Genomic DNA, 21,641 nt, shown 5'->3' with positions numbered 1-21,641 from the left:
CATAACAATAAACATTACATATTTTGTGAGCATATTCGTATATATGTTGTATACGCAAAACCACGTACATGATGATAGTGGACAATAGACTTTGAAGGATATTTGACTTTACCTCTTTTTTTGGGGGGGTCTTAGATAACGACATTAAATGCTAACCTCTTCATATCATGTTATTCAACTGTATCCTTTTTCTGGAGAGCATGTGAATCAGTTTGTAAGAATCCCAAGTAAGTTGGGGAGAAGTAAAGTCTTATATTATGCAGGTGGGGATATAAGCCAGTATATTGAGTTGCTGCCATTATTATGGTTTGATTTGTGTTCATGAGTTGATAAGGCTTGGGGAAACTCAAGTCATGTAAGATGTAGATAAAAACCATAAAGTTTTCATTACAGAGTCTAGGTCAAATTATTCCCAGTAAATTTTTTTGTTGGCTTTTATAAAGTTTTGGAAGATGGTGCCTCTCTTTTATTCTGTATTTTTATATGTAGACATCTGGTCTAAGGGGATCTTACCTACTTTACTATTAGATTCTAGATTTTGTTAATCTAGGTAAGAAGCGCCCTCTGGAAGAATTTGTTCTTTGTAATGCTGATTAAAATGTCAGTTGTTACAGCATGAATTTAAATAGCAATAATACCATTTTTCATTTCAGATCATTCTATTTGTGATATGTGCTTTCATATGCATTCTAATTTCAGTTCCACGAATATTTATACTGTGACTAATGTGATTGAGTCGTGAAGATGGGTAGTGAAGGTACGAAAGGTGAATTGGTCAGTTCTCCGTCTTCAAGAAACCCATGGTCTTTTAAGATAAATTGACATTTAAGGAAATAGTTATGACATAAACTATGCACTAGTAGCTGTAAAAAGAAGGCACAGAAATAGTACAGAAAAAAGAATAATTGATCCTATTTGGAGAAAATGGAGACAAGGAAACCTTCCCAGGGGGGTGGGCCCCAAGAAGGGCTTCAGAGGTGACCAAAGAGGGAAAAGCTGTTCTGAGATAGAATATGAAAATGCACACAAGCATGAAACAGCATGCTGTGCTTGGGTACTATGTTAGTATTTAAAAGTGTGTGCACGTGTGTGTGTTTGTATGTGTGTAAAGGGGTCTAGAGAGATAAACAGGGTCTTAATTACGAGACCGTTAATTTTTTGCCAGGATTTATTTTGTAGATTATGGAGAGCCATTTGAAATAATTAGTCTGGAGAGAGATGTGTCCAAATTTGTTCTTTAAATAAAGCATACTACACACATTGTTTTTTAACCTGCTTTTAAAAATGAATGATATGTTGAGAATATCTTCGCCACATTAGTAAATATTATCTGTCCATTAATTAAAATGGTTGCATTGTATTCTGTGGGTATTTTCACTATTTAATTAATCAGTCCCTTATGTTCAACAATAAAGATACTGGAGAGTTAAGTTTTTGAGAGCAATAAAGTGTTCAGTTTTAGAGCATGTTTTGATTGAGATGCTTATAAAACAGCCAAATGGGGATAACCAGAAGGTGCTTGAATATATAAATATGGAAGCTGGGAGCAAGATATGAGAATGTAGGCATGAATTTTGGAGTCATTAGTATATTGATTAGTTGAAGCCAGGAGAGGCGATTGACTGGCCAAGGAAAAGAAAATGCACAATTTTAAAAAAGAGTCAAGGGGATAGAACCTTTGAAAATACTGATTTTTAAGCAGTGGGTTTAGGAATAAGAGATTGGGAAGGAAAAGTTAGAGAAATGGGAAAAAATTTAGAGACTGTGATGTCAGGGAACCTGGGGGAAAAGAGAAAGTTGGTTCTCATAACAGCTTTTAGAGACTTGAGTCCAGATACTAGCATTATTATTATCCTCATTCATAGGGGCTAAGGGTCTTGCTGAAGCCAACGCAATTCTAAGTGATAATACTGGCTTGCTGATCCTGATTGTCTAACCCCAATTCTCATGAAGTTATTAGCACCTGATTTTGTGATTCAGGTAGTTAAAGAAAAGTATAAAAGAATAGCAGAATAAGCTTCAGAAGCTAAAATTAAGATGGATCTGTAGGAGATATAAAATGTAGAAAAAGAACATGTTCTTAAATTATAGCAGGCAAAGGATATCCCAAAATAGGCTGGGAGAGAAAGATGATAAATATGTCTTTAAAATGTTAAGTCTTGGCTTTCAAATTTGGGACTATGGTGGATAAGATGATCAGAGAAACCCTACTCAGAACAGCTGATACTCTTAAACAACACAGACTGAAAACAAACATAACAAACAGGTGTTTTTAAATTTTTTTTTTATTTTGAAAGAATTTAAAATTTACAGAGAGATTGCAAAAATAGAACAGAGAGTTAACATATATTCTTCCACCCAGTGTCCCCTAGCTTTCTCTAATTTTAACAACTTACATAACCATATTACAATGAATAAAACCAGGAAATTAATACTGGCACATTGCTATTAACTGAACTACAGACTTTTCCAAATTTCACCAGTTTTTTCCTTCGTGCTCTTTCTCTGTTCTAGGATCCAATCAAGGATGCCACAATACATTTAAGTTGTGTTTCCTTAGTGTCCTCCAGTCTTTGATATTTTCTCATTCTTTCCTTTCCTTTTTTTTTTTTTTTTTTTTTGTCGTACGTGGGCCTCTCACTGTTGTGGCCTCTCCCATTGCGGAGCGCAGGCTCAGAGGCCATGGCTCACAGGCCTAGCAGCTCCGCGGCTTGTGGGATCTTCCCGGACCGGGGCATGAACCCGTGTCCCCTGCATTTGCAGGAGGACTCAACCACTGTGCCACCAGGGATGCCCATCTTCTTTTCTAATATATGTGTTCAAGACTAAAAATTTCACTCTAAATACTGCTTTTGCTGGACATACACGTTTTGATAAGTTGTATTTTCATTTTCTTTTAGTTGGAAATATTTAAAAATTTCTCTTAAGATTTCTTATTTGACTCATGTGTCATTCAGAAGTGTGTTTAACCTCCTAGTATTTGGAGGACTTTCCAGCTATGTTTCTGTTTTTCTTTTCTAGTTTAATTCCACTGTGGTCTAAGAGCAGACATTGTATGATTTCTGTTCTTTCAAATTTGTTAAGGTGTATTTAATGGCCTAGAAGTGGTCTATTTTGGTGAATATTTCCTGTGAGAATGAGGAAACTGTATAATATGCTGTTGTTGGATGAGGTAGTCTATAGATGTCAATTTTGTCCAGTTGATTGATGGTGTTGTTGAGTTCAACTGTGTCTTTACGGATTTTCTGCCTGTTGGATCTCTTCATTTCTGATGAAGGGGTCTTAAAATCTCCAACTATAATGGTGGGTTCATCTATTTCTCTGCATTTCTCTAGTTTTTGTCCCATATATTTTGATCCTATGTTGTTAGGTACATACACATTAAGGATTGTCATATATTCTTGAAGTATTGATCCATTTACCATTATGTAATGTTCCTCTTTATCCCTGAAAACTTTCCTTGGTCTGAAGTCTGCTCTGTTTAAAATTCATACAGATACTCCCACTTTCTTTTGATTGGTGTTAGCATGGTATATCTCTATCCCTTTACTTTTAATCTGTATGTGTCTTTATATTTAAATTGAGTTTCTTGTAGACAGGATATAGTTAGGTATTATTTTTTATCCACTCTGACAATCTCTGTCTTTTATTGGTATATTTAGAGTGTTAACATTTAAAATGACTATTGATGAGTTGGATTAATATCTACCATATTTGTTACTGTTTTATATTGCCATTTTTCCTATTTTTGTCTTCCACAATTTTTCTGCCTTTTCTCTTCTTGGTTGAGCATATTATATGATTCAGTTTTTTCTTCCATTTTTAGCATATCAATTATACTTTTTTTTTTTACTTTTATCAGTGGTTACCCTAGAATTTCCAATATACATTTACAACTAATCCAAGTACACTTCCAAATATGCTAGTACACTATACCATTCCACAGATAGTGTAAATACCTTAAAATAACAAAATATTCCTAATTCATCCCTCTCATCCCTTGTATCATTGTTGTCATTCATTTTGCTAATCTGTAAGCATGCATAGGTGCCTATATACATAGATACAAGCATTCATAATTGAATATATTGTGGCTATTATTATTTTCAATAAGCTTATCAGTTAGCTCATTTGAGAGTAAAAAAAATTAAATGTTTTTAGTTTGCCTTCACTTATTCATTCTCTCATGCTGTCCCTTTATTTATGTATTATAGACCTGAGTTTCTGACCTATATCATATCATTTTCCTGCTCTTTGAAGAACTTTTTTTTTTTTTTTTTTTTAACATTTCTTGCAAGGCAGATCTACTGGCAACAGATTATCTAAATTTTTGTTTGTCTGAGAAAGTTTTATTTCTCTTTCACTTTTTTTTTTTTTTTTTTGTTGCGGTACGTGGGCCTTTCACCGTCATGGCCTCTCCTACCGCGGAGCACAGGCTCCAGAAGCGCAGGCTCATTGGCCATGGCTCATGGGCCCAGCTGCTCCACGGCACGCGGGATCCTCCCGGACCGGTGCATGAACCCGCGTCCCCCGCATCGGCAGGCAGACTCTCAACCACTGTGCCACCAGGGAAGCCCCTCTCTTTCACTTTTGAAGGATACTTTTGCAAGATACAGAATTCTAGGTTGGTGTTTTTTTTTCTCTCAACACTTTAAATATTTCATCTACTTCCTTCTTGCTTGCATGGTTTCTGAGGAGTAGTCAGATGTAATTCTTATCTTTACTTCTTTATTTGTAAGATTTTTTTTTCTTGTGGCTTCTTTTCAGAATTTTTTCTTTATCTTTGAATTTCTGTGATTTGAAAATGATATGCCAAGGTGTAGGTTTTTGGCATTTGTCCTGCTTGGCGTTCTCTAAGCTCCTTGATCTGTGTTTTGGTGTCTAACAATAATATTTGGAAATTCTCAGTCATTGCTTCAAATGTTGCTTCTGTTCCTTCCTTTCTTCTCCTTCTTGTATTTCCATTACATATATGTTATACTTTTTATAGTTTTCCCACAGTTCTTAGGTATTGTTTTTTTTTTTCATTCCCTTTTCTTTTTGCTTTTCAGTGTACTATTTTGGAAATTCTTATTGTCATAGCCTCAAAGCTCAGAGATTCTTTATTCAGCCATATGCACTCTACTAATGAGCCCATCAAAGAGGTTCTTCATTTCTGTTGCATTGTTTTTGATCTCTAGTATTTCTGTTTCTTTCTTAGAATTTTCATTTCTCTGCTTACATTATCCATCTGTTCTTACATGTTTTATTTTTTTAAAGCCCTTAGTATATTAATTATGTATTTTTAAAAGTTCCCATTGTGATAATTCCAACATTCCTGCTACATATCATTCTGGTCCTGATGCTTGTTCAGTTTCTTCAAACTCTGTCTTTTAGCTTTTTAGTATGCATTATAAATTTCTGTTACAAGGGGGCATGAAGTATGGGTAGTTCCTTAGGTAGAAGGAACTGCAGTAAATAGGCTTTTGGTATGTAGTGGTGAGGTGTTGGGGGAGGGGAAGCATTCTGAAGTTCTATGATTAGGTCTCAGTCTATGATTTACATTAGGTGAACCTGTGCTCCTGGACTGTGAACTTCACCAGTGCTTCCCAGTTTGTAACCCCATTTAGGTGTGACACAATGGCAAAAAAGGACTGGAGTTGGGTATTCCTCTTTCCTCATTTGGAAGGCTAGAATGAGCTGGAGCTGGGTATTTCTCTTCCTCCAGGTGTGTCAGGCTCTGGTAAAGTAGGTTCACTTGAAGGCAGGACTTGCTAAAGAGAACAGAATGCTCTGGCATATTTCAAAATGGTTTCTTTTCCCTTCCTTCTGCTGGAAGCATGGTGGAATTTTCCTCCCATATTCACTGTGAGGACCTGGTAGAGCACCTGGAGATAAAACTCACAAAAGTGTAGGGGTCTCCCTATGACTGGAGCCCCCTACACACCCTGAAATTTTTAACCTCTCAAAGTTTTCAACATTGAGCCTCCAGAAATTTGTCAGTTACAGTTCAGGTTTTCCTGTCCTAGCACTGGTTTTCATGGAGGTTTCTGCTCAGAGATTTCTCTTCCAGTAACTTAGGATTCTCTTTTTCTGTCTCTCCTATTTTGGGACAGCTGGTTTGCTTGTGGTTAATATTTACTGGTCTAGTAGCTGTCTTTTAAGAAGACATGTGCATAGGGGAAAGGAGACATAGCCTGAGGTCCAAGCATAGTGAAGATTGAATAGAAGACCATCTGCATAATGGTTTCTTTAAGAGATAACATTTTCCATGAAAGAGTTAAGAGAAACTCCTACAGAGCAAAATAGTGGAACTGCATGCCAGTCTTGACCTTGAATCCTGGTGGAGCACAAAAAAAAGTAAGAAAGTCTTCCTTGGGAATTCCTAACCAGAAGTTACCCTATCCTGGTTTGGAATTCAGAGTCACTCTTTCTACCATTTTGGTGGAAGAGTAAAAGGCCAATAATAGATAAAACATTCTTGAAAAAGAATCAGTTGGGGTGGTTTGCTTTACTAGGTATCAAGATATATTATAAAACCATTCTATGTAGGATAGTGTAGTCTTGGCAGTGCAACAGACAAATAGATGAATCAGTAGAATGCAGACCAGAAATCAGCATATTCATATGTGTAAAACTGATCTAGACAGAATCAACGTTGAAGATCAATAGTGAAAGGATTTAGTAAGGTAATGTCAAGATAATTGAATGTCCATTGAGGGAAAAACATGATAATAGATTCCTACCTCACACCATACATAAAAATCAATTAGCATTGGGTCAAAACTTTAAAGGCAAAGAGAACACTTAAAAATTTTTGAAGACAATACAGGAGGCTATCTTGATGAGCTTGGAATAGAGGAATATTTCTTAAAACTCAAATGGTGCAAATCATAAAGGAATTTGATACATTTGACTACATTAAAACTAAATCTTCAGGCTTATTTTTTATCAAAAATATCATGAAGAGTATGATTATACAAGCCATAAGTTGGAAAAAATTACTTGCAACACATATTACCAAAAGTTATTAGTATACAGAATATATAAAGCTTCCTAAATTTAATGATAAAAAGACAATTCAATAAGAAATGAGCAAAAGATAAATACACAAATGAACATATCACTGAAGAGGAAACATGATTAACCAATAAATATTAAAAATGCACAGGCTCATTAGGAATGATAATAAAAAAGAAAATGTGTATCACAATAAGGCAGTGCCATTTCAAACTTACCCAAATGGCAAATATGAAAAAGTCTGAGAATGCCAAGTGTGTTTTTTTGTGTGTGTGCAGGAATAGGCATTTGATGATAAGATTAAGCTCGAATTTCAGATTTGCTACTTATCAGTGGTGTGATCTCTGACAAGTCATTCAAACCGTAGCTTAAGTTTTCTCACCTAAAAAATGCAGAATATAATTTCTTTGCAGAGTTGTGAGGAACAAAGATGATGCAAGACAAGTATCTGACATAAAGTTTGGCAAAGAGCAGGAGGTCATAGATGACAGCTGCTAAAATGGAGATAAACTGGGGTAGTAGTTGAGTAGTATAATGTTTATACCAAAGTTTCACTCAATAGAATTAATTCAGAGTGAATGTATTAGGATTTTAAACCTCATTCTTCAAAGTTTGTAACAACAATAGCAACAGCAATAATTAATTGAGGACTTATTATGTGCCAGGCACTGAGTTTAGTGTTTTATATTCATTATTTTATTTAATCCTTATGCTTACTTTGTAAGATAGTATTATTATCTTCATTTTATGGTTGAGGAAATTGAAACTCAAAGAGCTTACTTAATTAACTTGCCCGTGGTCACACATAGCCAGTCATTTGTAGCCCTGGGAGTAGAACACAGTTCTTTCTGCCTTGACTGTAATTCTCTAGTGTAGATGATTCCTCTTTAGCAGACAGATACAAAATCAGAACTTTTGACTTATAATCAATTTTCACAATTAGTGGCATCAAAATTAATTTATGTGCAAAATAGCGTGATGGACCAATGTGGGTATTAAAAAGAAGGGTGAAGAATTTCAGTTTCTGGCAGTGTTAGTTATTTCCAGCCTATATCTTTTGTCAAGGTATTGCTATTTTTGACAGAAATGAGGAAAGGAAAAAAGGGAGAATTGGCATAAAAACCAGGTGACTGAACACTTCTCTTTCTCTGTGTGATTTAAAGTTCCACCTGCCAACCCCAGAGACCTCCACATTGTAACTCCCTTAAAGAATAATTGGAATATCACTCAGACTGAAACAGGATGCTAAAATTCATAATATATTCATACACAAAAATTTTTTAAAGTCACAATCTTGCCTCTTTTAACTCCTTAAAGCAGCGAGAATCTTGTCCTTCAACCCCTATGTTAACAGTGGTCTTTCCAAAAACACAGCTATGCTGACTCAGAGTGAGATGGGATCAACTAGTCTTGGGGTGCAAGCTCGTCTCTCATAGTGCAGTACTTCAGCTAAAGGACTGCTCAACAAATTCTGGTTACAGTGTTGAGAAACTCATTGTCTCTTGAGGTAGCTTCAGCTATCTTCAAAGGGCTCTAATTGTTAACAAGAGAAACAATGATAATAGCTCATTTTTTATTGAGAGTTTATTATGTGCCAAGTACTGTGCTAAGTGCACAATATAAATTGTCTCATTTATCCTCATAATAACCTCTGTGACACAGATGCTATTATTATCTCCAATTTACAGTTTAAAAACATGGAGCTTTTGATCCCTTTTTCATAACTTTAACATTTACAGACTATACTCTGATTCACTTGGCAGCACTTAGATATTAGAAAACAGCACAGAACTCTGAGTTAAACTGTAGCTCCTTTGGATTAAACTTTTGAATGTTTAATTGGTTTTCTACATTCTGTTATTGTAGAAAATATGGAATCAGGTGGATGTCTGATTGAAGGGAAGAAGGGAGGGAAGAGATCTTTATTTCTTCATATTTTAAACGTGACACTCTAGGGCTTTTCTGCATTCTCTCTTACATTATCTTCATTGCTTCACCCACTTTTTAAAAGATGCAAGGTTGGATCTATAGCAAAAAAGAGAAATCTTTCTCTGTACTCTGCTACATGTTTTCTAGATCAATATTTGCAGACAGTGCACACAGTCCAAGAATTGTGCATTTCTAAATTATTTTAGAAATGTTTAAAGGTAATGCAAATGCATAGCATACCATTCAAAAGATAAAAGGGACAAAAATACCATGATAAACATCAGCAAGATGGAGAATTCACAAAATCAATGTTTATTTTTCTCTGATGGATTTTCAGATGTTGTTGTTAACAGCCTGACGTAAAATCTTTTTCTATATTTATGTAAGATTATGTGTCCTTGTAGTAATTTACTTATAACTTGGATCATGTCCAAAGCTTTTCTTAAGGCAACAGAATTACTTTTTAAGCCATCTGATATCATTATAGCCTTACATTTAGCGTTTTATTGTAAAATTAGACATTTATATATCTGCAATGTTAAATCCTTAATACCTAATAGATGGCTAGAATCTTGAAGCTGTAGTATATTTTCGTGTTCACTTTTTTCCTTGAAATCACAAACACTACACCTGACACATATAAAAATTGGGTGTGCTGTAGTCTTATATTTAACCTAAGTCATGTGAAATGACTAAATAGCTCTTTATTAATGTCAGTTTTAGAAATTATACATAAGGAAGCAACATTTTCACAGTGCTTAGGGTTCATGCAGCTTTGTCATATGTAGGGAAAAGGAAAGTCAATTTAGTGGTGGAATGATCATGACTAACTGTATGTTACATATGACTGACTAATGCCAGACCACACTAAAGCTGTTCTCACAGTGGTGAACTGCCTCCAGTAAAAAGAAAGAAAGCCCTTCAGGCAGATGGCCAATTTAAGAATAAAAATTAGCCTATAGTCTTCATTTAATCTATTTGTGGGCATAAATGAGAACTTAACTTTAACCAAAAAACCCTGTGATGTATTTTTAGCATCTTGCATGGTGAATGAATGGATTTTACACTTCCAGTTGAATCAGAACTGTTAAGATAAGCTCCCAATGCTACTATCATCTCTTCAGAATCACTTGTCTTGAGTCTGCCTGTCAGTATATTCTCCTCCCTTGCAAGATAGCTAATACTCTCATTTAAAATCATAGAGTTCCATGACACCAAAAAAGCTGACAGTTTCTTCCTTGTTGCTACTGTACTACTACCCCTGAGTGACTGCTTATCTACAGCAACACCACTGCTTTATGTTACCAGATTTCTGAACAAATACTTCAGTTTATTTTGGGGTCACCCTTTTCTTTTGACAGATTGTGATTTATATATACATTATTTTCCATTTCCAGTAGGACCAACTTACATAAGAAAACAACAACAAAATCAAATCCCCCAATCCCCTGCTGGGTCTCAGGAAACTTACCTACTCCCACCTCTACTAACCTCTACTGTTTGGCTTGTCAGTGAGGGTAGCTATGAATTCATGCATCTTGAAATATCATGTTTTGATTTGGCTTAACAGTAACATACTACCTGGCAAAGAAACATCCCTAGAACATCCTGATACCCATGCAGAGCCCAGACCTTAAGTGTTTAAACTAATTCTCAAACATTGATACTCTAATGTGTCACACCTTAGCTATAGCTGACAATTCATTTCTAAAAGAATCTGTGTTTTAAGGAATTTATTGTTTGAGATTTTCATTGTACATTCATCCATAGAGCAGATTTCTTGAAAATTCAAATATTTTAATTTGTCTCAGAGTATCAAAAATAAGATAAAGCAAAAACAAATGTAACCACTAATTAGTTAAAACAATGGCAATTACCAAGGGAAGTCAAAGTCTTACAGAATGAATAAGATGCTTGGAGAATGGCTTATTAATGACCAGAAGCAAGGGGATACTCACAAAGAAGGGACTTCTATTTTTTTCAGAAAAGGTAAGCATCATGAAAGAAGAAAAAAGGCAAGGAGGATGGGAATAGCAGGTAGCCAAAATGATAAAATAGGAGTGAACTGAAAGGCACTGTCAGGGGTCAAGAGTGAGAGAGGCAAAGCTGAGAAATAGCTATGAGGGAGAAAATTCTTAGTGTATTAACAAGCAGACAGATGCAACTTGGTGGCCTCTCACCAATTTGTTTTTTTAATCCTGAAAAGCACATGTAATATACAATAGCTCCGAAATCCAGTGTGTCATTTAGTGCAGTACTTTAAGCAGGGCAAAGATTAAAAAAAATTTATACTACATATTGTATTATTTACTCTATTTCTCACAATATTACATACATTACACGGCACTAAATAATATTATTTCAAAATATAGAGCAGACCAGATTTGTTGTAGATAGTAAACTAAAGCTGTTGAACTCTGTAAGGTAACACCTTTTTCTAACAGTGGACTGCTGTTTTTAGACTAAAATCTTCCCCCAACTGCCCTTGCACAAACTTTGATGTGGGAAGGAATCCTCATGCTGGTAGGAGGAAGCTCAGCCTTTACTGTTGAGGAATTAAACTCCAGTATTCCTTTAGAGCTGGAGAGAGGACTTGACTTCCCAGCTTCAAATCTGATGATGTGGCCCACAGCCTTCTGTGGGCTCCTGATCAATTCATCAGATGATGAGTTTGTCAAATGACCCATTTGTTAAATTTATAAATATGCTTATCTACTAAGACAGCTTATTTTAACTCTTTAAAAAATTTGTATTAATCCTACAGATGGATTCGAAGGAGCCAGGGCTCCAGGGTTCTGCGGCCTATGGTTTCTCTCTGTTCTTCAGTCTCCCCTCTGTGGGATCCACAGCCCAGATTGTGCTGTGTTGCTCGCTGTTCATTTTCCCTATCTTGGCTTTTTCTAGCTTCAGGAGATAAAATAGAATGCTATTAAAATCTCCTCATTAAATACAAGTTGTTGTAAATGCTATAAACAGTTAAAAATACATTTGATCACACAGGCAAATTTGCTTACTCTCCAAAAATTGGGGAATGGATCTTAAAAATGATGAAATGTTAAAAACAAAAAAAATGGCTTTTAAAATATGAGAAAGAAATTAGTATAAATTGTTAAAATTCCAAATTAAAATTTTGATTATGTTAATAAGAAGAAAATAGTCATAGAATATTCAAGAATAGTAGAGTAATAATCATACACACAGGAAGAACATATTTATGAGAATAAATCATTCTATAACCTTAGATTTTAAAAACTGAAAATTTTCAAAAATTAACAAGATTTGCTGAATATATTCATGAGGAATATGTACATAAGAAAATGTATTCATATTAATTTGTCAGTAAGATTATTTCTTAAAATAAGGTTCTAGTAAACTTGAAATTTGGTGAATTCTGCAAATTGGTCACCTGGCCAATTGATTCTTCAGAGAATTACATTTTCATGAATGGGACTACTTCAGCTTTCTTATGATGACACTGTGTTTGAAAAACTTGAAGTAATTGCTGACATTTAAAAGTCAAGAAATTTCTTGGAAAGCTCTGAATTATTATACTATTTCTTGAAAAATCTGCAACACTGAACCTATATTTCTATACAGCAACATTAGCTGGACTTGAATAAGGCTACTCCCTTCAGAAGGGCCAGAGGTAGGGTGACCATATGGCCAGTGTGCTAATGATAGTCCTGGTTTATGCCTGTTTTCCTAGTATAATTCTTAAATGTGCCCACTTTCACTCTCACAGTGTTCAGTCTGAGAGAGAAATTGTACAGTCACTCTAGTTAGTGAGCTCCAGTCTTCTGTAGTTCATACAACACCCTTTTGTCTTATAATTCACACACCATATGCGTAGGCTTTGTAAGCATTTGAATGTGTTATTCCTGTTCTAGTGTCTCCTGGTCTAGTTCATGTATGTAGAAACACACAGCTAATTCTTCCTTAGTGATGGATAAAGAGGCTTTGTTGTGTTTTTTCACTTAGTGTTACCTTCTGTTTGCTTCCTCTTACACAGACTGGTCTTAAATAAAGATTCAGTGCAATGTCATCTGTTTTTTGCCTCATGAATCTTCACTGTAGTAGGCATGACCCTATCACATGACTTTACTACTATGTGCACACTCTTATATTTATTTTTCAACCAGGGTTGTACCAAGAAATTCATGTAATATCTCCTTACTGATGCAGCTAAATGGTTAGTAATCACAAACTCAGAAACTAGCTAGTTTAATTTGTAAACCCCAAACTTGGTTTGTGCCAAGGCCTGTGCTAGTCAGTGAGCATACAGAGATGAAAGACATTGTGCTGTTCGTATTATCAAGTTATTAGTTCCTTCATAAGATAGTCTTGACTTTTGTTTGTATGCTTTTTTACATCTCTGCATATTGTTTCTTGGCTTATCATCTTTCTTATGAAAGTAGGCCAAATGTGTGTGTGTGTGTGTGTGTGTGTGTGTGTGTGTATTGGAGGAGGGACAGATTTGAGCAAGAACATTTTATTTCAACACATACACTTTTATAGGCACGGAAACAGAGCAATGTTAAAGAGCTAGGCTACTGGCGATTTCAGGTAAGGCCTCAAAGGTTGGCTGTTTCTTGGGGGGGTTACAGTACTCTCAGTTGAGATTTATGGTATGAAAATGTGATTTCATCAATTTAACTGGTGCCAAGTGTCTTCTCAAGGGTGATCAGCATCCCTGCAGAGCTTATATCAAAGCTAAATATCCTTATTTTTATTCAGCTTCCTACCATTTATATATTCAGGCTCTTTCTTCTGGTATGATGTTTCTGAAAAGACATTGACCAATAAAATAAAAGGACCTGCCCATTGTCGTAATACCTGTCGTAATCAGTCAATACGCCCATTGACTGATATCCTCTATTCAATCACATTTCCTATAGCCTCTCTGGTTGAGAATCTGGGATTTTGTGAAGCTGTCCTGGAAATGTTTTCTGGACTGTTCTCTACGAATTCCTTCCTGGGTAGAGCTGGTTAGGCTCAGAAAATTTCAGATAACCCAGTTTCCAGAGACTGGTTGTAAATGCACTGTCTTGGACCAGATGGAAGATGATCTACTTCACTGGGAATCATGGTTTTAAGACTTCCTAAGTTACATGGTAATGGCATTCTTTGGTAGGTGCTTCTCAATCTCAGAAACATGACTGATTGGCTTCTTAGAGGAAATAACCTTGATATGTGGGCTTTTTCAATTAGTTTTAATATAATGTGCTTATAAAAGACCTGAACCAAACTGCCTAAGTATCCAAGCAATTGATTGATAAATATGAATGCTTAACACATTGATTTGTGTTTAGTGTTTTATACTAGAAATCAAATAGCTAAGAGACACTAAGATATTCATGTTCATGGTTCATAGTATTCTTTCCCTTGAGGGGAAAAGAGGATGACTAATACTCTGTATTAAGGATTATAATTGCCAAGGAAACCAAGATGGAAAACACTTGTATCTGCTTCTCTGTTGGAAAGTCCACACCAGTATAGCCAACAATTATCAGGAATTTTCTCAAGGATTATTGTCAAGTTAGTCATCAAATGATATTACACAGATACACTTATTGCACTTCAGGGATATACATGTCAAGGTAAATGGATATTTAGTACCAATATTACATGATAAGTACTGACAAATTCCTAATTTTCAAGTTCTCATTGTTTATTCATTTATTTTAGGAACCATAAAGAATTTTTATCACCACTTTAACTCAAGCAGTTAGGCTGATACAATTAAGTTACAGTCAATGATCTACTGGTATCTGGCTCTCCCCCAAACTCCAAAATCCTGGGCTTGTAGCATTTGCCAGTTTTCATAGTGTAAATTCTCCCAGCAATGCTAATTTCTCCTACAGGTAACAACTGGCTCTCCCAATATTCCTGAATATTTAACAGTGGGCTCTCTAGAGTCTGTACAAGCTAACCCAGCACACTACTAGCAGTTTTAACTAGTTACAATCTAGTTCTGAAGTTGCATCTAGCTTTCTCCTGTTATCTTTTGATTAGAGTCAGAAGACACATTAGTGAACCACCTCTTAAAGAAAACTATTTTACAGATAACTGTATCTGTTTATGCTGAGCTTATTAGCTTCATTTGTAGCTTGTGACCTTTACAAAGCATGGGACAGAAGGAAGCTTACTGTCATCGCTTAAATTCCCTCTCATTTGCATAGTGTGTGTGGGAAGAGAATAAGCCACAGGGACAACTCAGTAGACAAAACGAAAAGTAGGACTTAAAAAAAAAAAAAAACAGTAGGAAGAAGTCGTTTGTGGGTAATGTAAGATAAAACATTCAGGAAAAGAGTATAAGGAAAAATAGAATGTAAAAATGAGATTGATAGAGACATATTCTAATTTTTAAAAGTGGACACTAACACACAGGTAAATAGATATTGTGTCATATTGGTTGGTTGACTGCAAAGTGAGAGTAGTTGAGATTAATTTTGCCTTCCATATCCATTGTTTAATTGAGTTCAAGTAATTCCTAAGACCATCTTATAAAATGGAATTCATGTCAAACTCATAGTATCAATTTTATGGAATCATTCTCTTATCTATTTAAATTTCTTAAACTTCATTTTCCAAGAAAGTGTTATTTGCAAATGTTCTAGAGATAGTAGCCACCAGCAGCCTAGGCTCCCCATTCCTATTACTGTGGCTTTCTCCCTAGGAGTTATGGTTGGAGTATGTATAGAAACCACTCACACATCCTTGACAAATTCCTGGGGTGGTAAAGTGGATGGGTAAGAAACAATAGGTACCTATACATTGAGAGATGAAGAAAATTCTTTGAGAGAATTTATGAAAGAGAAGGGGAGTCTGATATGGTGATCTTGACTCAGGAATAAAAAGCATTGGTTGTCACAGGTGCAAAGGAATTCTGAGTGTAGCATTGAGGCTGTTGCACAAATCTTGCAATTCTTTGCCTAAGTCTAGGTTCTGGGGATGAGAATATCAGAAGCTTCTTCACCAGGTTTTTATGAAACATATTGTGGGTCCAAGAGACAACACTTTAGGACACCTCTAACAACCTTTGGTGTTATAACTGATGCCGTCTTCTCTAGAAATGGGCAGCTGGTATCCTTTTTGTGTGGGTTGGATTTTATTTCCAGAACTCAAGAAAGAGATAGCCACAAAATTGTGTCCTTACAACCAGGATCAGGAATGGACTTGAGAGCAAGAGGTCAAGTTCATTTCTAATCTTCCCTGGTAGTTTTCCCATCATTATCAGTGACCTCATGGCTGGAAAGTTTGAATTTTACTAAGAGCTATGAACACAGAGTGGCTTTAATTAAAGAAAAAGATAGTCAATAATTGTTGGTTTGACATTTATAAGACAATAATTCTGGTAAAATCATATTCCATGTGAGAAATGGAAAGTTCTATTACGCTATTACCAGAAGCTGAGAATAAAATTAGTTTAACTCGAAATAAGTCTTCACAAAAGTTATAACAAACATACCGGGCAGCTTCTGAATATCTCTCCAGACATCTAAACACTGCTGCCTGACGAAGATGATTTCGGAAATAGGCTGGGTTTAAAACAATGCTCCTGAAAAGATAAAAGAAATGCAAATGTTTTTAAGCTGATTTCTAGATTTTTCTTTATTGCATATAATTGTTTTTCTAAATTTTTATAGCTGTAATGAAAATGTGTTAAAACTGACACTATAATACATTTTTTTGGTTGATCTTTAAAAAAAAAAAGGTCAGTTACCAGAAGTGTATAGGAATGAAATAACATTCATTCAGTTTTACATACTATATATTTTAAAAGATACTAGTAAATGGATCATTTGTCTTCCTGTAATTGTCAGTTAAGACAAATAAACAAGCATTATTGAAAAATTAAGTTTGCATGATAAAAGCAATTTTACTTATAACACAGGCTAACTTTTATAGATATAACAATGGCAACAAATTTGAATCCAACTTATATTACATGTAAGACATGGTGTTATTTTATTTGTTATATATTAATAAATCAGGCACAGATCACAGGTAGACATATTTATAGTATGTCTACCTATAATGAAGGAGGAGATTGTTAGCTGCTGAATTTCAGTTAAAAGAAAGGAACTGGGATTTGAGTGACATGTTTATTTGCACTCCACATTGGGTTCTGTGTCTTCCCCCAGCTGGACAATGTGGTGGAATGGAAGGAGCCCTGTACCATTGGCTAAGGAATCTGGTCCTGAACTTGCCACTTTTGGTAAGACCCTTGTTCACTTTGGGTTTCCATTTTCTTTTATTGAAATTACAAGGCTTGACTTTTGGATAAGATTATCTATCCTTGCTGATTTTTTCATTATCTCAGAGTTCTGCAGTCTCAGTTCCAGCTCAGATGAGATGATGATCACTCCATAGCTGCCCTCTTCCTCCAGAGATAAACTGGCAGCCATTCCTCTTCCTTGCTTCACTGAGAACCAGGCACTGTTCAAGGCATCTGATATAATGAGGTGAACTAGACAGATATAGACCATGATTCATCACTGAATGAGGAGACAGCCATTAGTTAAAGTTTAAGGTGTAGCTTATATCATAATAGAGTGTTGTGTTATTGATGTAAGATACAAATGTTACAGAACCAACACAGGATTATTAAGCAATCTTTTTGTGAGCCTGTTTTTACAAGTTGCTGAGAATCACTTGGAATTAGTTCATTATTGAAGTAAGTGGTTCTTAATCTTTTGGGGAGGTTCACAGAGCTTTTTGAGAATCGGATGAAAGCTATGGATCTCTGTCCAGAAAAATGCACATAAACATGGTTGCCCAAATTTAGGTAATTCATGTGACCCCTTAAGGCTATTCATGAACTCCAGACTAAAAAAAAAGCAGACAAGAATAATTCCATTCCCAGAACCATTGCTTATAGAAAGAATAAAGTAAAAAAAGAGGCATCTATCTGATGTACATAGAATCATAGAATTATATGACGATGAGATGGATTGACTGAATAATTCAGCTCACTTTAAACACAAATGAACAGCATCCAGAGAGGCTAAGGGACCTCTCTAAAATCATAAACTAGTTAGTTGCAATGTTGCTTCAAGTTTATTATTATGTTTCCTATCTCTAGCTACACCAATTCATATTTTACCTTACTCCTTCTCTATGATTTCTGAATTAGCGGAGCCTGAGTTAGTAAAGTTTCATTGCATTCTATGCTTAGTAGTTTGTACAAATGAATACGTTAATCTCCCAAGAACACAGACCATTTGCTTTGTTGATTTCTGATTAAAATATTGGAAATTTAAAGCCTATTACATAAGTGTATCCCATATCCGTACTGAGCTATTAATATCTACTACTAATACTTTATATTAATTCAGGAAAAAGTACGTTTATAAAGCATGTTTGTGTATTTTATCCGTGTAAAAGTAATCTTGTAAAATTAGATCAGAGTGAAAAGAACAGTGCTCTGTCTAGGGGCCTGGGTCTTCCGACTCTGACCAGAACTTTTTCTTCCACATTGTAGTTAATCTTTCCTTTTACTTTGTAATCTTTATTCACTTATTCATTTTTAGCAAATGTCTGCAAATGTGATGAGACAAAATCCTTACTGAATGACCATTTCTTGTCTTTGACATCTCTTTGCCCATGATGTGGTATTTTGGTTTTGCTATGCTATTCTCCAAAGAATCTTGCTTTGCTGGATGTGTTTTGATAAAAATGGATTAGGCTGAAGAAAAGGATGGGGTGTGGTGGGCAGGAGGAGTGTGAGAGAAGGGTTTAATACAATAGAGGGAGGAGGGAGAGGAGGAAGGATCAAAGTGGCCTTGGTGGAGGAGGAGATTTTTGTGGGTAGTGAGGATTGATGAGACAAACACTGTTTCAGTGTAATTTTTAAAAAGAATAGATTTTAAAAAAATTGCTTGTAATTACAAATCCTTTCTTTGGTGCTGAAGAAATACATTAGAGGACATGAGTTTAGAAATCACTATTGCTAAACTAGACTAGGCTCTCTTAAACCATAACACCACCCTATACTAAGCCACATAAATCACAGCTTCAGAAGAGGGACCAAAAAGACCAGGACCCAGTCTACCCTGACAGGTGGAAGTCTTCCTATAAAAGAAAGTTTAGAAATTTGAGATGAGATATTATATTTGGCAGTTTATTACTTTTGGCTCCCTTATAATTATTGCAGCATTCACTGTGTGCTTATAATATGCGCAGTTATATATTTGGCATGAAAATGCTAGTGCTGATTGTAAAGCCTAGTTTTTATCCTTTTATTGTTTTATTCAATGCTTTCTAAAATGACATACCCTTTTTTTTTTTTTTTTTTTTGGTACGTGGGCCTCTCACGCTGTGGCCTCTCCCGTTGTGGAGCACAGGCTCCGGACGCGCAGGGTCAGCGGCCATGGCTCACGGGCCCAGCCGCTCCGCGGCATGTGGGATCTTCCCGAACCTGGGCACGAACCCGTGTCCCCTGCATCGGCAGGTAGACTCTCAACCACTGCGCCACCAGGGAAGCCCCATACCCTTTTTAAAAAATTTTTTTATTTTATTTATTTTATATACAGGAGGTTCTTATTAATTATCTATTTTATACATATTAGTGTATATATGTCAATCCCAATCTCCCAGTTCATCCCACCACCACCACCCCCAACCACTTTCCCCCCTTGGTGTCCATACGTTTGTTCTCTACATCTGTGTCTCAATTTCTGCCTTGCAAACTGGTTCATCTGTACCATTTTTCTAGATTCCACATATATGTGTTAATATATGATATTTGTTTTTCTCTTTCTGACTTACTTCATTCTGTATGACAGTCTGTAGTTCCATCCACGTCTCTACAAATGACCCAATTTCGTTCCTTTTTATGGCTGAGTAATATTCCACTGTATATATGTACCACACCTTCTTTTTCCATTCATCTGTCAATGGGCATTTAGGTTGCTTCCATGTCCTGGCTATTGTACATAGTGCTGCAATGGACATGGTGGTACATGACTCTTTTTGAATTACAGTTTTCTCCAGATATATGCCCAGTAGTGGGATTGCTGGATCATATGGTAATTCCATTTTTAGTTTTTTAAGGAACCTCCATACTGTGCTCCATAGTGGCTATATCCATTTACATTCTCACCAACAGTGCAAGAGGGTTCACTTTTTTCCATAGCCTATCCAGCAGTTATTCTTTGTAGATTTTTTGATGATGGCCATTCTGACTGGTGTGAGGTGATACCTTATTGTAGTTTTGATTTGCATTTCTCTAATAACTAGTGATGTTGAGTAGCTTTTCATGTGCCTCTTGGCCATCTCTGTGTCTTCTTTGGTGAAATGTCTATTTGGATATTCTGCCCATTTTTTAATTGAATTGTTTGTTTTTTGATATTGAGCTCCATGAGCTGTTTGTATATTTTGTAGATTAATCCTTTGTCTATTGTCTCATTTGCAAATATTTTCTCCCATTCTGAAGGTTGTCTTTTTGTCTTGTTTATGGTTTCCTTTGATGTGCAAAAGCTTTTAAGTTTCATTAGGTTCCATTTGTTTATTTTTGTTTTTATTTCCATTACTCTGAGAGGTGGGTCAAAAAAAATCCCTCTGTGATTTATGTCAAAGAGTGTTCTTCCTATGTTTTCCTCTAAGAGCTTTATAATGTCCAGTCTTACATTTAGGTCTCGAATCCATTTTGAGTTTATCTTTGTGTATGGTGTTAGGGAGTGTTCTAATTTCATTCTTTTACATGTAGCTGTCCAGTTTTCCCAGCACCACTTATTGAAGAGACTGTCTTTTCTCCAGCCTATATCCTTGCCTGCTTTGTCATAGATTAGTTGACCATAGGTGTATGGATTTACCTCTGGGCTTTCTATCCTGTTCCATTGATCTATATTTCTGTTTTTGTGCCAGTACCATATTGTCTTGATTACTGTAGCTTTGTAGTATAGTCTGAAGGCAGGGAGTCTGATTCCTCCAGCTCCGTTTTTTTCCCTCAACATTGCTTTGGCTATTCGGGGTCTTTTGTGTCTTCATACAAATTTTAAGATATTTTGTTCTAGTTCTGTAAAAAATGCCATTGGTAATTTGATAGGGATTGCATTGAATCTGTAGATTGCTTTGGGTAGTATAATCATTTTCACAATATTGATTCTTCTAATCCCAGAATATGGTATATCTCTCCATCTGTTTGTGTCATCTTTGATTTCTTTCATCAGTATCTTATAGTGTTCTGAATACAGGTCTTTTACCTCCTTAGGGAGGTTTATTCCTAGGTATTTTATTCTTTTTGTTGCAATGGTGAATGGGATTGTTTCCTTAATTTCTCTTTCTGATCTTTCATTGTTAGTGTACAGGAATGCAAGAGATTTCTGTGCATTAATTTTGTATCCTGCAACTTTACCGAATTCATTGATTAGCTCTAGTAGTTTTCTGGTGGCATCTTTAGGATTCTCTATGTATAGTATCATGTCCTCAGCAAACAGTGACAGTTTTACTTCTTTTCCAGTTTGTATTCCTTTTATTTCTTTTTCTTCTCTGATGGCTGTGGCTAGGAATTCCAAAACTATGTTGAATAATAGTGGCAAGAGTGGACATCCTTGTAGGAAATGCTTTCAGTTTTTCACCATTGAGAATGATGTTTGCTGTGGGTTTGTCATATATGGCCTTTATTTTGTTGAGGTAGGTTCCCTCTGTGCTCACTTTCTGGAGAGTTTTTATCATAAATCGCTGTTGAATTTTGTCAAAAGGATTTTCTG

General features: G+C 35.6%; 1 protein-coding gene across 1 annotated transcript in view; it reads right to left on the bottom strand.

Moving 5' to 3' along the window:
* Positions 1-21,641, bottom strand: part of SPATA16 (spermatogenesis associated 16) — a gene marked incomplete at its 3' end in the record, with an annotated part of 219,168 nt that overhangs the window by 102,186 nt on the left and 95,341 nt on the right. The window contains exon 3 of the mRNA XM_079705228.1: positions 16,397-16,486. Within this exon, the coding sequence (XP_079561354.1) occupies positions 16,397-16,486 (90 nt within the window). The remainder of the gene's footprint in view (positions 1-16,396; positions 16,487-21,641) is intronic.

The sequence above is a fragment of the Hyperoodon ampullatus genome (assembly GCF_949752795.1).
Source record: "Hyperoodon ampullatus genome assembly, chromosome: 5".
NCBI classification, from domain to species: domain Eukaryota; kingdom Metazoa; phylum Chordata; class Mammalia; order Artiodactyla; family Ziphiidae; genus Hyperoodon; species Hyperoodon ampullatus.
The sequence above is the reverse complement of the archived record's forward strand: the minus strand, read 5'-3'. Positions and strand labels throughout refer to the sequence as shown.